This window comes from Sinocyclocheilus rhinocerous, unplaced genomic scaffold (genome assembly GCF_001515625.1).
Source record: "Sinocyclocheilus rhinocerous isolate Xijiao unplaced genomic scaffold, SAMN03320098_v1.1 scaffold1268, whole genome shotgun sequence".
NCBI lineage: Eukaryota > Metazoa > Chordata > Actinopteri > Cypriniformes > Cyprinidae > Sinocyclocheilus > Sinocyclocheilus rhinocerous.
Window position 1 is genome coordinate 967,550 of NW_015664016.1, and position 12,187 is coordinate 979,736.

The window sequence follows — 12,187 nt, forward strand, 5'->3', positions numbered from 1 at the left end:
TTCATATATAAAATTTTGTATTGTTATTATCTCTTTATTATTTACTTTTTATTTACATTATATATACCTCTTGAAAAAAAAAATATATATATAATGTATAATTTTATTATTGTTTATTTTTTAAATTATAATTTATAGGATTCAAAAAGTCAATCTAAAATGTTGCTAAGGTGTTCTTAGTGCATTTAAGGACATTGCTATGTTGTTAGGGCGTTGCTAGGGTGTTTTTAGGGGTGGCTGGTGGGTGGAATGACACAAATTTTCAGCAAAAATTTTCCTTAGAAAAGCAATAGCATACCTCTCCTTTAAAGGCTGGTTTGCTTGTAAATTGTTGGCTCACAAAACAGCAGAGCTCTCCCAAAACACCTGTATCACCTTCATTTCAACTTCTTGTTCTTTGTTCTTTCTTGGCATACTGGTAACTCCTTTTCCTCTTACCCATAATTCCATTCCCTGTCCTTATTCTCCACCCCTGACCCTCCAGACTGTAGAGCATAAAATCAAGTGCCCCCTTCAACCTCACTTCCTGCCATTCATTGACATTTCCTCCAGGAAGCATCTGCTGGTCCGTCATGAAGCGGCCTGTTAGAAGGACAGAATAATACTGTGTTAGTCATGGGACATTCAACACCGCATTAGTCCCACGTGAGCCCTTGAAAACACACACTGAGGTCAATCAACACGCATTCGAATCTGACAGTGTTAAGTGTGACATGTAAACAGAGGTATAGGACTACTGTAAAGCGCATTCCCAAATGCAATGAGCGATGCTTTCGGGAATTTTTCCCCAGAGTTTGTTTTGTCAAAGAATCCTGTTACAGACACAATGAACAAGTAAAATAAATAGGAAAAGTCCTTGTCCAGTGTTACACATATCTTTATGAGGGAATGCTAGAATAGGCAGTTATGATGTTTCCAAGGTATTGAAACCTAAAACCCTCAAGGAGGTAATTTGTGTTGATCCATGCTTGGATTTAACAGATCCTGTGCCAAGGAACATAGGCTTTTCCCATCGGTTTGAGCTCATCTATCACTCTGCTACGGGAGTCTGTGTATTATGCGAGCTTTTGTTTCACCAACAACCGATTTTGTTCATAGTTGCGTTTGTTTTGCTTCAGGAGCACCAGCACCCAAGAGGAAGTGAACGGCTGTATCAAGGCTGAACAGACTTCCTGTGCTTGTTGTCTTGGGAGGACCTCACAGGGGCAGCTAAGAAAGCAGACAGTTTCATTTAGTTCCAGTCAGCGTGCAGACATGGAGCTCTGGATGGGATTATATCTTGTGAGCTTCCTCAACATGGCACGTTGTTTGCTCGAATCATCCTACACTGTTCATTTGAACAAACTCTCATTCGAAAATGCTCAGAATTACTGCAAACCTGGAAGTTTCTTGACCAACATTCCAAATGAGAAGGAAATGGACAAGATTCTGAAAACAATCTGGGATATGAATAACCAAACCACCACGTCATTTTGGATTGGACTAAAGAAGTATAAAGGCATTTGTGTTGAACAGCATTTGCCTCTTAAAGGATTCTACTGGACGGTGGACAACAGCACTCAATCTGATGTTAAAACCTGGAAACCCGAACCTTCGGGTACTTGCGCAAATCTTCGCTGTGGGCTGCTTTCAGTGGAATACAGTGACTCTGGTGCAAAAAGCAATGGGTTTGTGGATTCCACCTGCAAACAGGAACATCCTTTCATTTGCAAACGAAACGTCAAGCTGGTGTGTCCTCGACCAGAAATACTCGCCACACATGATATGATTGAGCAATCAAATGATCCGTACACACGTCAGATTGTTTGCCTTTCTGGTGCCAGGTTCAATTTGACATGCTCCAAAGATCTAGTCTGGACTCTAGTCGGTGACAAAAACGTGGATATATCGCAACTCTGCCTGGAGTGCAAAAAAGGCTACAGGAGGGATGCATCCGGAAACTGTGTGGATGTAAACGAATGTGAAGAATCCAAACCATGCGAGCAACGATGCCTGAACACAGAAGGCTCCTACAAATGTCTATGTTTGTACAATGACGATGGCATTTGTAATGGATCGGCAAAGCCGCCCACCACCAATCTGAAAAACAGTGAATATTCAAACATAAACAGGGGCAAGTCTGTGCTAACTCAACCTACATCTCTGCCTGATGATGTCAGAATGAAGACAGTCGGGCCTATTGAGGAGAGCTCTGGAGACATTTCAAATATCGTAGTACCTGTGATTATAGCTCTGCTGATTTTCATAGTGCTGCTGGTGATCGTGGCGGCCATCGTGAAAGGCTGCCTGAGGAAGAGATCCATAAAACTGGCCCGGAGGAAGGCGGAGGCTGTGTCTCTGAATGGATCCAGCTCCATGGAGAAGGTGAATGAAAAAGAAGAAACCTAAGTTGGGAGAGACTGTGCAAATGTAAAAGATAATTCAATGTGACACATGAGGGTGCTTACTGCAAGATATTCCTCTCTCAGAACATTTGGGTGTGAGGTCTGGAGTCACAAGAGTGCTGTGTAATTACTGCCTTTGAATTTCATTTGCCATTTTGTCTCACAGTTGAAATCAGGGTCTTTATTCCAATGTGGATTTGGAAATCCTATAGGTCACATCGACGGTAATTAGATTTATGAGAAGCCTACTACTCTGTATTGGTTTACTCTTTCATAGCTTATATTTAAATGCACCTATGTGGAGATGTAAGAACTATATAAGATATTGTGTGAATATTGCAATTGGATTTGTTTTCTAATTATATATTTCTATGTTTCACAACATGAAAGTTTTATACGTGTCTTTTTAACTGAAGAGTTATAGCCATAAATAAAGACGGATGTTTAAGCTGCTGTACGCGGCGGTCGTTTCTTTGAGTACCACACGTAAATGTCTTTATTATCGATATATAACAAATATCGCTGAAATAGATGTCCCGTGAGATCATGTTTGTTTTTGGGGCTGCTTGTAAACAGCAAAAAGGAGAATCTGACCACTGACGCGTGGCTCCGGTGTGAGTTTAGTCAGGTTATTATTGTGCACTTCCGTTTGGTGCCGCGAAAGGCGCTGAAATCGCTTACAGCAGCTTTACCCTCTCACTCAGAATTTGTTGTTTATATGATTGCAGTATCACGCAGATGTATTTGTTATTTGTTCTTTTATTAATTTACAATAATATATTTTTCAAAACATGTTTAAAGAGAAAAATATTGAGTGCACCTTTAATAAAGAAAATAGAGTAATTATGCTTTATGTATATATTTCATCGTTGCTATCACTGGAAATATAGCCTAATTTAAATTAACCTGTGTCATATATTAAAAAAAAAGTGCAGACTCGAACATTTGCTCAGTTTTTTTTTTTTTTTTTTTTTGGTAACGTAACACGGTTTTAAAGAAATGTAACATTAAATGTTAAAGACTAACATCGACAGAATCGTGCTACTCAAAACTTCAAAGACTGCGGTGATGTTACATTTGCATAGCTACTGCACTGCGATTGGTCTTCTTTCTTGCATATATTTGCATACTTAATTTAGATGAATGTCATGACAATGCAAGGCGGTTCTGATTTCATTTCTGTACACACTGAACCAAAACATAAAATCCAAAACCTGTAACACTGTTTTGTTCCTGCTTTGCAAGCACTGCAAGCTTCCTTAGGAAAATACAAATTTTACCACATAATACACTGAGAGTGAATGATTTCCCCAGGTTTTATTCCATTTCAAAATAAACAACTAAATATTTGGCTTTGGATATTTCTTTTTTTTGTTTTTTTTTGTTTTTTTTTATCTGAACGTCACATTTTTCCCATATCGACACACTTTATAATAACTTTCATTAATAAGCCATTCAAAGCATTATATAATGTGCATAAAAAGTTCATGCACATTCATTTACAGGCAAAAATGCACATTAACTTCTGATTAAGCATTATATAAGCTAATAATGGCATTAACGAACGTTATTATGAAGTCTTACCAATACATTTCAACACAAAACACATACTGCAATGACAACAGATAACAAAAGTCTTTATGCTGTAATACCGAGTCCTACAGCGTTGTAGTTCTAGATGTGCAGGTGCCATTCCTGTACGTGCTGCCCGACTCCAGATTGTCCGGCTGAAAGTCATCCACACTGTATCCTCGACTCTTCAGAGCCGTGGCATAGTAATCTATGGGCTCCTCCGTGGCGTTATCCCACCAGCGGAGGCACAAAATCCTCTGGAAGGAGCGTCTGAAGTTGTCCGACAGGAATCCGTACAGGATGGGGTTGGCACAGCTGTTGGCATATCCCAAAATCACAGCCAGCTGACTGAGGGTGGCATTGTGCTGCTGGACGAATACGCTGACCAGCTGCACGATGTGAAAAGGCATCCAGCAGATCACAAACACCGTCACCACCATCATCACCATCAGCGTGATCTTCCTCTCGGACTTTTTGCGCTGCTGCCAGCCCGCTTTCAAGGCGACCACCCGCATCTTCACTATGATGAGGATGTAGCACATGCAGATGGCAATGACAGGGAAGAGAAAGCCCATCAGAAAGGCGTAGATCACAAATACAGCCATCCACTGACGCTCGGGCTGAGGCATCTGCATGTTGCAAGCCACCGATCCGTCAGAGTTGGGTGCAGTGGTGGAGAAGATGATGATGGGTAGGATGACCAGAATGGAGAACATCCAGACCCCCAAGTTGACCATTTTGGCGATGGTGGGTCTCCGGTACCGGGCTGCTTTGATGGGATGCACCACGGAGATGTAGCGATCGATACTCAACACAGTCAGACAATAGATGCTGGTGAACATGTTAATGGCATCAACACTTAAAACCAATCGACACAGGAGAGAACCAAAGGGCCAGTGGTGAAGTAAAGAAGAGGTGACAAGGAAAGGCACACTCAACATGAGTAACTCATCCGCGATCGCCAAGTTCAAAATGTAGATGTTCGTCGCAGTTTTCATCTTCGCATACCTGAAGATCACATAAATCACCATCGAGTTCCCACAGAGTCCCACCAGACACACTACGGAATAGATGAAGGAGATGAAGATCGCGCTGCTGCCGTGAGAATCCCCGTTATGCGTCTCGTTGCTGGAGAAGTTTAACAGATAGAAACCATCCTCCAGGTTCTTGAAGGTGTCGTTGGGCAGCATTCCGACACTGTTTTGAGCCTTTCTGTGGATTTCAAGTGTATAAATACGCGCTCAGAAAATGGAAGGCGCATCCCGACGCTGCGGCGGTTTCAGCACCATGGACAGTTACTCCACATCCACATGCATCACATTCACAGACGTCACACGTGCAACGTGACGCCATCGGCTCCTAATGGGTTTGTGAGCGTGTCTGAGAAACAAAAATAGTTTCTTGACTTGACGACACCTAGACCTTCTTTTCAATGTCAGTATTAACTCAATATCATAAAAACAGACATTTTTAATATCAAACAAAGCAACACATACAAGGACTAGAAGTCCTTACATACATTTTGTATTTCTTGTTGCCTCCGGTAACTTAAAACAACACTCAGCTTGATTTGCTTTTACTCCTTTTTCTTGCTTTGGATTTTTGGATCTTCAAATGCGGAAAAAAGGAGAAAATAAAACTGACCTTTGCGTCTCTGGAGGAGATTTCATTACGGTCATGTCCTCGACGTTGTCACAGGACTGTTCTAGAAATAATTTTGTTTATGATTATATTTATTAGAAACCCAACCCATGCCTTTGCAATGAGTTGCAAGCAGTCACACAGACTAGATGCTCTTTTTTAGGGCTAAAACAGGTAGTCTTAGTTTTCACACTCAGGTGAGTTTAAAATTAATAGCAATTTTTCATGCACTTTCCCTCTAAAATGGAATAAAACATGTTGTTCATCCTACGACAAAGAAAGGGCTTTTACAGAAGGTCCACGGAACAAATGAAAAGCTTTTGTATTTTGAATCTGGAGTCATTCGGTTGAACCCTGATATGGGCATCTTTTGTGACCGTTGCCATAGTCTTTATATAGTTTTCTTGTACTGCACAATGCCTTATAATAACAACAAAGCACCCGTGAGTGTGAAGAGAAAGCTCATCTGTGCTTATTTCTGGCACCACCTAGTGATGGATGCAAAGCTAAAGGAAATAATCCAGCTTCAGTTAAAACGAATGCTGTTTGAGGGACTATATAGTTTAGGCAAAAATACCAGGTTTCTGATTCACCACATTTAGAAGCATCTCTGAATGTGTGTAAATACAATAAACAAATAAATAGATGAACAATTATACTTAAATGCACATGTAAATAGAGCCTGTTGCATCTAGTTCAGCTTTAACTGGGGAAAAGTAATATGCTAAATGCCCAATGAATAAATAAATACATACAGTACATAAAAACAATGAATAACAAATTATTAACTTGAGTCCTTGAAAAAAGTTTTTGCATTGCATTACACTATGCCTCTTTGGTGAATGTAACTTTAAGAGGGATTGCAGTTTTTCAAATGTAGTCAATAGGATTTTCCCCCCAAACATTTACATTTATTCATTTAGCAGATGCTTTTATCTAAAGTGACAACACAATTTGTCATCCATATGATTTGTAAGAAAACATATAACACATTATGTCAGAGGAGACTGCAGGTGCTGAGTTTGGTGGATGTCGCTTGAAAGTGTTTGAAAAAAAAATTAAGTCTCAGACTAAGGACATTTTCGGGGGAAACAACTCTAATTAAAGTTTGAAGAATTTCAGTATGTTGTAACATGCCCACAATATTCTATTCATTTAACAAGACAGCTGGTAAGAACCATTTCACACCTGAAATAAGTTTACCCTCTTCGCTACCAAGCTAATACACTCCATCTCAAAATGCTCACACCTTGAAAATAGGATATAAGAATAGCAAAAACCTGAAACACTTTTGTCAGAATTTGAGTGATACCTCATTTTTTCTCACAGATGGAGACTTGTGTTGTCCTTGAAATGTAATGAGCCCAGTCAGAGCACAACATGTGAGGAGCAGATGGCTGTCTTCACACTCTTCTTTCTGAGATTCTCTCTCTCTCTCTCTGAACTGGAGAAGAGCCAGATCATTCAGCAGGTGTTTCTCTCTTTCCATCTAGTTAAGAGTCTTTGCCCGGTGTTATATGAAGTGACCTGACTTCTTCAGGGCAAATATGATTTCAGACATCAGGTAGATACAGCTGTCTGGCTGTTAGGCTGCTTATTAAAAGACATTCATTATTTAGACATTTGATTTAATTTTAGTCAGCAAATTAATTGTTTCACAATTAAAACAGTTGGTAATTACCAAAATAATTACATCTAATGAACAAATATCTCATTCTGGTTAAAATCCGATCTAAACCCTAAGTATTAAACTTCTGCTATTGTGATATTTAATTGCTAAATGTACAGTCTGCACTAAAACTCTTGTGGAATAAAAAACATCTTTCTCCATTTATGATCATTCAAAAATGTAAACTGCAATTGCAAACAATTCATTATAACATAGTAGATGTTTCACCAGTGAATAAAACTGCCTGTCCATGAAGTGAAGATGGCGGCATCCAGGTTGTGTACTTCTGAGCTGCATGAATCAGCCGACCATCTGCTATTGATGAATGAGAAACTGCAGGTACTTTAGACCTTCTTGGCTGACAGAAAAGAAAAAGCAAAGCAGCTCTTATGCAGTCTATTCTAAAGTTTAAGGTCATAGGATTTTTTTTTAAAGAAATCAATACTTTTTTCAGTAAGGACACATGATCAACAAGTGACCCCAAAACATTCATCATGTTACAAAAGATTTTATTTCAAATAAATGCTGTTTTTCAAAGAATACTAAAAAATAATCCTAAAAAATGTATCACAATTTTTTTCACAAAAAAAAACATTGATAAGAAATATGTTTTGAGCAGGAAATCAGTATATTACAATGGCTTCTGAAGGATCATGTGACACTGAAGACTGGAGTAATGATGCTTAAAACTCACCTTTGCATCACAGGAATACATTTCATTATAAAATATATTAAAATAGAAAATAGTTTTTTAAAATAGTAATACAATTTCACAATATTTTTGTTTTTACTGTACTTTGTATGTAATGAATGCAGCCTTGGTATGCTAAAGAAACTTCTTTTAGAAACCCTAAAAAATCTTACCGACAACAAACCATGTTTTAATAAGCATGGCTTATTCACTCAAAATAAAATGTTATAAAATATGAATTAAATTGAAGAATATTTTTAATGCAATGAAGCTTTTTCAACATAAAGATGATATACTTATTCTTCTTGAATTTAGCTACAAACTAATTTATTATTAAATTAATTTAATATATAAAAAATTAAACTAAAATTAAAAAAATACATTTAAATAAATAAAAACTAATAAAAAACTACAATTAAAATTACTATATTATTTAACATTTGCTAATGATATTTGTCTGGTGTAGAATAAGAAATAAAGAATAAAAACTATGTTTTAATTTAGTAGAGTATTATAACGATGGAATCGTTATGATGGAACGATATATGATGGAATCATAATGATGGAAAAAACAATCAAATTAAATTGTCAATCTGGATCTTGGTTTTCCACACATTCAATTATTTCTTTAATGTAGTTTCAAACATTCTCACATTTCACAAATTTAAACTGAGTGCATGCAACAAAATGAAGACAAAAATGTTCAACAACTGTATTGCATTAGCGAATTATAATAATCTAAGAAGCAAAAATCTCATTTTGATCATTCTCCAACCCTGAGCAGCATCTCGAGTCCTGAAGCTCCACCGCCGTTCTGTAGTCGTCCAGCGCCTGCTCCTTCCATCCCAGATGACCCCGAACATCAGCCCTCAGTTTATAGAGAAGAGCATCTCCAGGCTGCAGCATCAGAGCTTCAGGAAACACACACACACACACACACAGAGATATGTTAGAGCAAAATGCCACTCTCACCTTCCCCAGCATTTATGAATCTGTCTCCTGTTTACACAGATAGGTGTAGCATTATTTGTGTTGTCTTCACCACAACAGCTTTGTTCACACTTCGTCTCTCAGCTCTGTTCTTCTCACAGAGAGACTGATGTTAATATTAGGCTAGCACACATCACCCAGTGCTTATTCGTGACTGAAACATCAGGCTGCGAGAGACAGCAAATAGGAGGACATCTACTTTTTAGTTCACACAAGAGGGACAATTTGCGAGCAATTTGCCATCTGCATTTGCATAAATTACCATTGCTCGCCTGGTACCTTTACAGACGTTGTTTTGCTTCAAAGAGCTCGCACATGTAAAGGCCTTGATTTGAGTGAGATAATGTAGAAAAACTCATTTTTAGGGCTTATAGGATAAGTGTTCAATGTGTCTATTTACGGCTAACAAAATTAGATTGTTTGAAAGCGTACGCTGGAATAGCAAGTGATTACTCCATTCACGGAGAACATACTCATTAGATACCGAGGGCCATCTGTTTCCTAATATCCCACCTGTTTCAGCCGCAGGCGGAGGGGCTCTGAGAAACACTGTTTTTTTATATCAGAAATGCTTGCACATCCTTGTGTTTGACTTCATAAATATGCAGCCTGCCAAGAGGAAATCTATAATTGGTTTACACTGTAACCATAGTAACCACCTGTCTCTAGTTGTAGAGCAGTACACGGTTGCTGCATTTGTTTTCCTTCTGTGTCTTTTTTCTTTTTCCCAGGCAGTCATGTGGCCAAACCCATCATGCTCTTGTGTGTGAAAGTGTGTGCTGAAAGCATTCATCTGCCTCACACACACACACACACACACACACACACACACACACACTAATGAAGTCAGTCTTTGGACTCTTGAGTGTTAAGTCTGTTCTACACTACAGCAAAGGCATTTATAATGCTACAAAAGTTCATGTATAAAAGATTCAATCAAATACAGCTATTTTGAGCTTTTTCTATTCATTAAAGAATCCTGGGAAAAAAAAGTATCACAGTTTCCATAAAAATGTTAAGCAGCACAACTGCTTTCAATATTGATAATAATAAAAAAGGTTTCCTGAGTAGCAAACTAGAATGATTTCTGAAGGATCATGTGACACTGAAGACTAAAGTAATGATGCTGAAATTTAAGTTCTGAAATAAATCACATTTTAAAATACATTAAAACAGAAAATAGATATTTTTTATTGTAATAATATTTCACAATATTGCTGTTTTTACTGTATTTTTGATCAAATAACGCAGCCTTGGTGATCATAAGAGACTTCTTTCAAAAACGTTCAAAAATCTTACAGCTAATGATTTCAGTGTGCAATTTGTATCAGACGGTCAATGAGTGGACTTGTGGGAGGTCTGACTGCATGCTGTATAAGACTGAGACTAGCACGTGTATGACTGTTTGGATTCGTTGAGGATAAAGACAACTTTGCTATCTTTTCACCAGCTCTCCATTCATCATCTTGACAAAAGCCCTCCACAGAGAGATCAGCCAGTGTTATCAGACAGAATTAAGTGCAGATGACATTGAAAGTCGGCATGATGTACAAATCTCCCTGTAAAGTGATGAATCATTATTGGCATATTAATATCAGGAAGCTTCAAAGTTGGAACATAATAACCTTTCTATATATACGCCACTGAAATCAAGAAACACAATATACTCTGTAGTCAGCTTTTGGTCTTGCTCTCTCACGACACGCTGCATGATGATTAATGTGACCTTCAGTATTCATAGGAGAATTAGTGATATCTGCGTACTACCAAATTAGTTGCAATAAGGTTATCTTTCTCATGTCAGCTTGAAATACAAATAAAAATAGAATTAAAAACAAAAGTTAGTTTAGTTTTTGCCTCTACAAAGAATAAGTAACAAATACAGCCTGTGTTATACTACTGGACAAAAAGACATGGAAAATGGTAATGAGAATGTTTAGTGCAAAAATCATTAAATGACATATACACTTCTAGTCAAAAGTTTTAAATAATTACAATTTTTACTGTTTCTGAAAGCTATTTGATCAAAAATACAGTAAAAAACTGTAATATTGTGAAATATTACAATTTAAAATAACTGTTTTTATTATTATGAATGCACCCTTACTGAATAAAGTATTTATTTCTCGAGCATCAAATCAGAATATTAGAATGGCTTCTGAAGGATCAGTTGACACTGAAGACTGGAGTAATGATGCTGAAAATTCTGCTTTGATCACAGGAATAAATTACATTTTAAAGCAGAAAACTATTATTTGAAATTGTAATAATATTTCACAATATTACTGTTTTTATCAGCCTCGAGCATGAGAGACTTCTTTCAAAACCCCAAAAGATCTGAATTCTTCCAAACTTTTGACTGGTAGTGTATAAATTGACTTCAGGGGACATAATGGTACATGAGTGTTGAATACTGCTCCTTTAATAAAAGGTGGCAGTGAACTCAGTCTGCTACGGCTCACCTTGCGTAAGGTCCCTCTCGGCTGATTGAAACTGTCTGAGAGAGCAGTACAGGTTGGCTCTGTTAAAGTAGGCATGTGCAGACAGCGGGTTGAGGCAGAGAGCCTCATTGAAATCCTGCAGGGATGCTGGGACCTTCCGCAGCAGAGCGTGAGTGATGGCTCGGTTCAGGATGGCAGACTCATCTGAGGGGTCCAGCTCAAAAGCTCGGCTGTAGTACTCACATGCCTGTGTCGCAGAAAAAATGAGACTCACTATATATCTCAGCGACTCTCGTCTCAAGAGTCTCAAGAGAGTCAGTACCGAATTGCCTCTGGTTTTACCTGCTCAAACTGTCCATTGTAAAAGAAGAGGTTGGCAGCGTTGAAGTAAGTGAGGGAATATTCAGGGTTGAGGCTGATAGCGGTCTGGTAGTTCTTCATGGCACTAGCTTTATCTCCCATGAACTGCTGGATCAGACCTCGGTTTGTGAAGAGCTGCTCTGCATGAGGGTTACACTGAAAAGGGCAAAGACAAGAAGAGATATGATAGGAAAAATTCACCAAAAAACTGACTAAATAAATAAATACATTCTGTTAAACAAATTTGGGGTTGATACTGTAAGATTTGTTCATGTTTTTGAAATAAGTCTTGTATGCTCACCAAGATTGCAATTATTTTATCAAAAATACAATAAAGGCAGTAATATTGTAAAATATTACCACAATGGTATATACAGGGCCGTCCTTAGGGGGGTGCAACTGGTGCGGTCGCACCGGGCGAACGGACCGAGGGGACCCC

At 38.1% G+C, this 12,187-nt stretch overlaps 3 protein-coding genes across 3 annotated transcripts in view; 1 reads left to right on the forward strand and 2 right to left on the reverse strand.

Annotated features, from left to right (window-relative positions):
- Positions 1–1,239: 1,239 nt before the first annotated feature.
- Positions 1,240–3,117, forward strand: clec14a (C-type lectin domain containing 14A). The gene has a single exon (XM_016539673.1). It carries the CDS (start codon positions 1,255–1,257, stop codon positions 2,386–2,388), a length of 1,134 nt encoding a protein of 377 aa, XP_016395159.1. The 5' UTR covers positions 1,240–1,254; the 3' UTR covers positions 2,389–3,117.
- An 830-nt stretch (positions 3,118–3,947) lies between these two features.
- Positions 3,948–5,178, reverse strand: sstr1a (somatostatin receptor 1a). The gene has a single exon (XM_016539674.1). The coding sequence runs from the start codon at positions 5,144–5,146 to the stop codon at positions 4,043–4,045; it is 1,104 nt and encodes a 367-aa protein (XP_016395160.1). The 5' UTR covers positions 5,147–5,178; the 3' UTR covers positions 3,948–4,042.
- A 3,389-nt stretch (positions 5,179–8,567) lies between these two features.
- The window catches only part of ttc6 (tetratricopeptide repeat domain 6), a 29,853-nt gene continuing 26,233 nt past the window's right edge, over positions 8,568–12,187 (reverse strand). The window contains exons 30-32 of the mRNA XM_016539659.1: positions 11,731–11,904; positions 11,410–11,635; positions 8,568–8,868 (exon numbers count right to left, since the gene is read on the reverse strand). Coding sequence (XP_016395145.1) covers positions 8,696–8,868; positions 11,410–11,635; positions 11,731–11,904 — 573 coding nt within the window. The 3' untranslated portion in view covers positions 8,568–8,695. The remainder of the gene's footprint in view (positions 8,869–11,409; positions 11,636–11,730; positions 11,905–12,187) is intronic.

What these genes read in the sequence shown, in the direction of transcription:
- clec14a (XM_016539673.1), top strand. Translation starts at nt 1,255, where the DNA reads ATGGAGCTCTGGATGGGATTATATCTTGTGAGCTTCCTCAACATGGCA.
- sstr1a (XM_016539674.1), bottom strand. Translation starts at nt 5,146, where the DNA reads ATGCTGCCCAACGACACCTTCAAGAACCTGGAGGATGGTTTCTATCTG.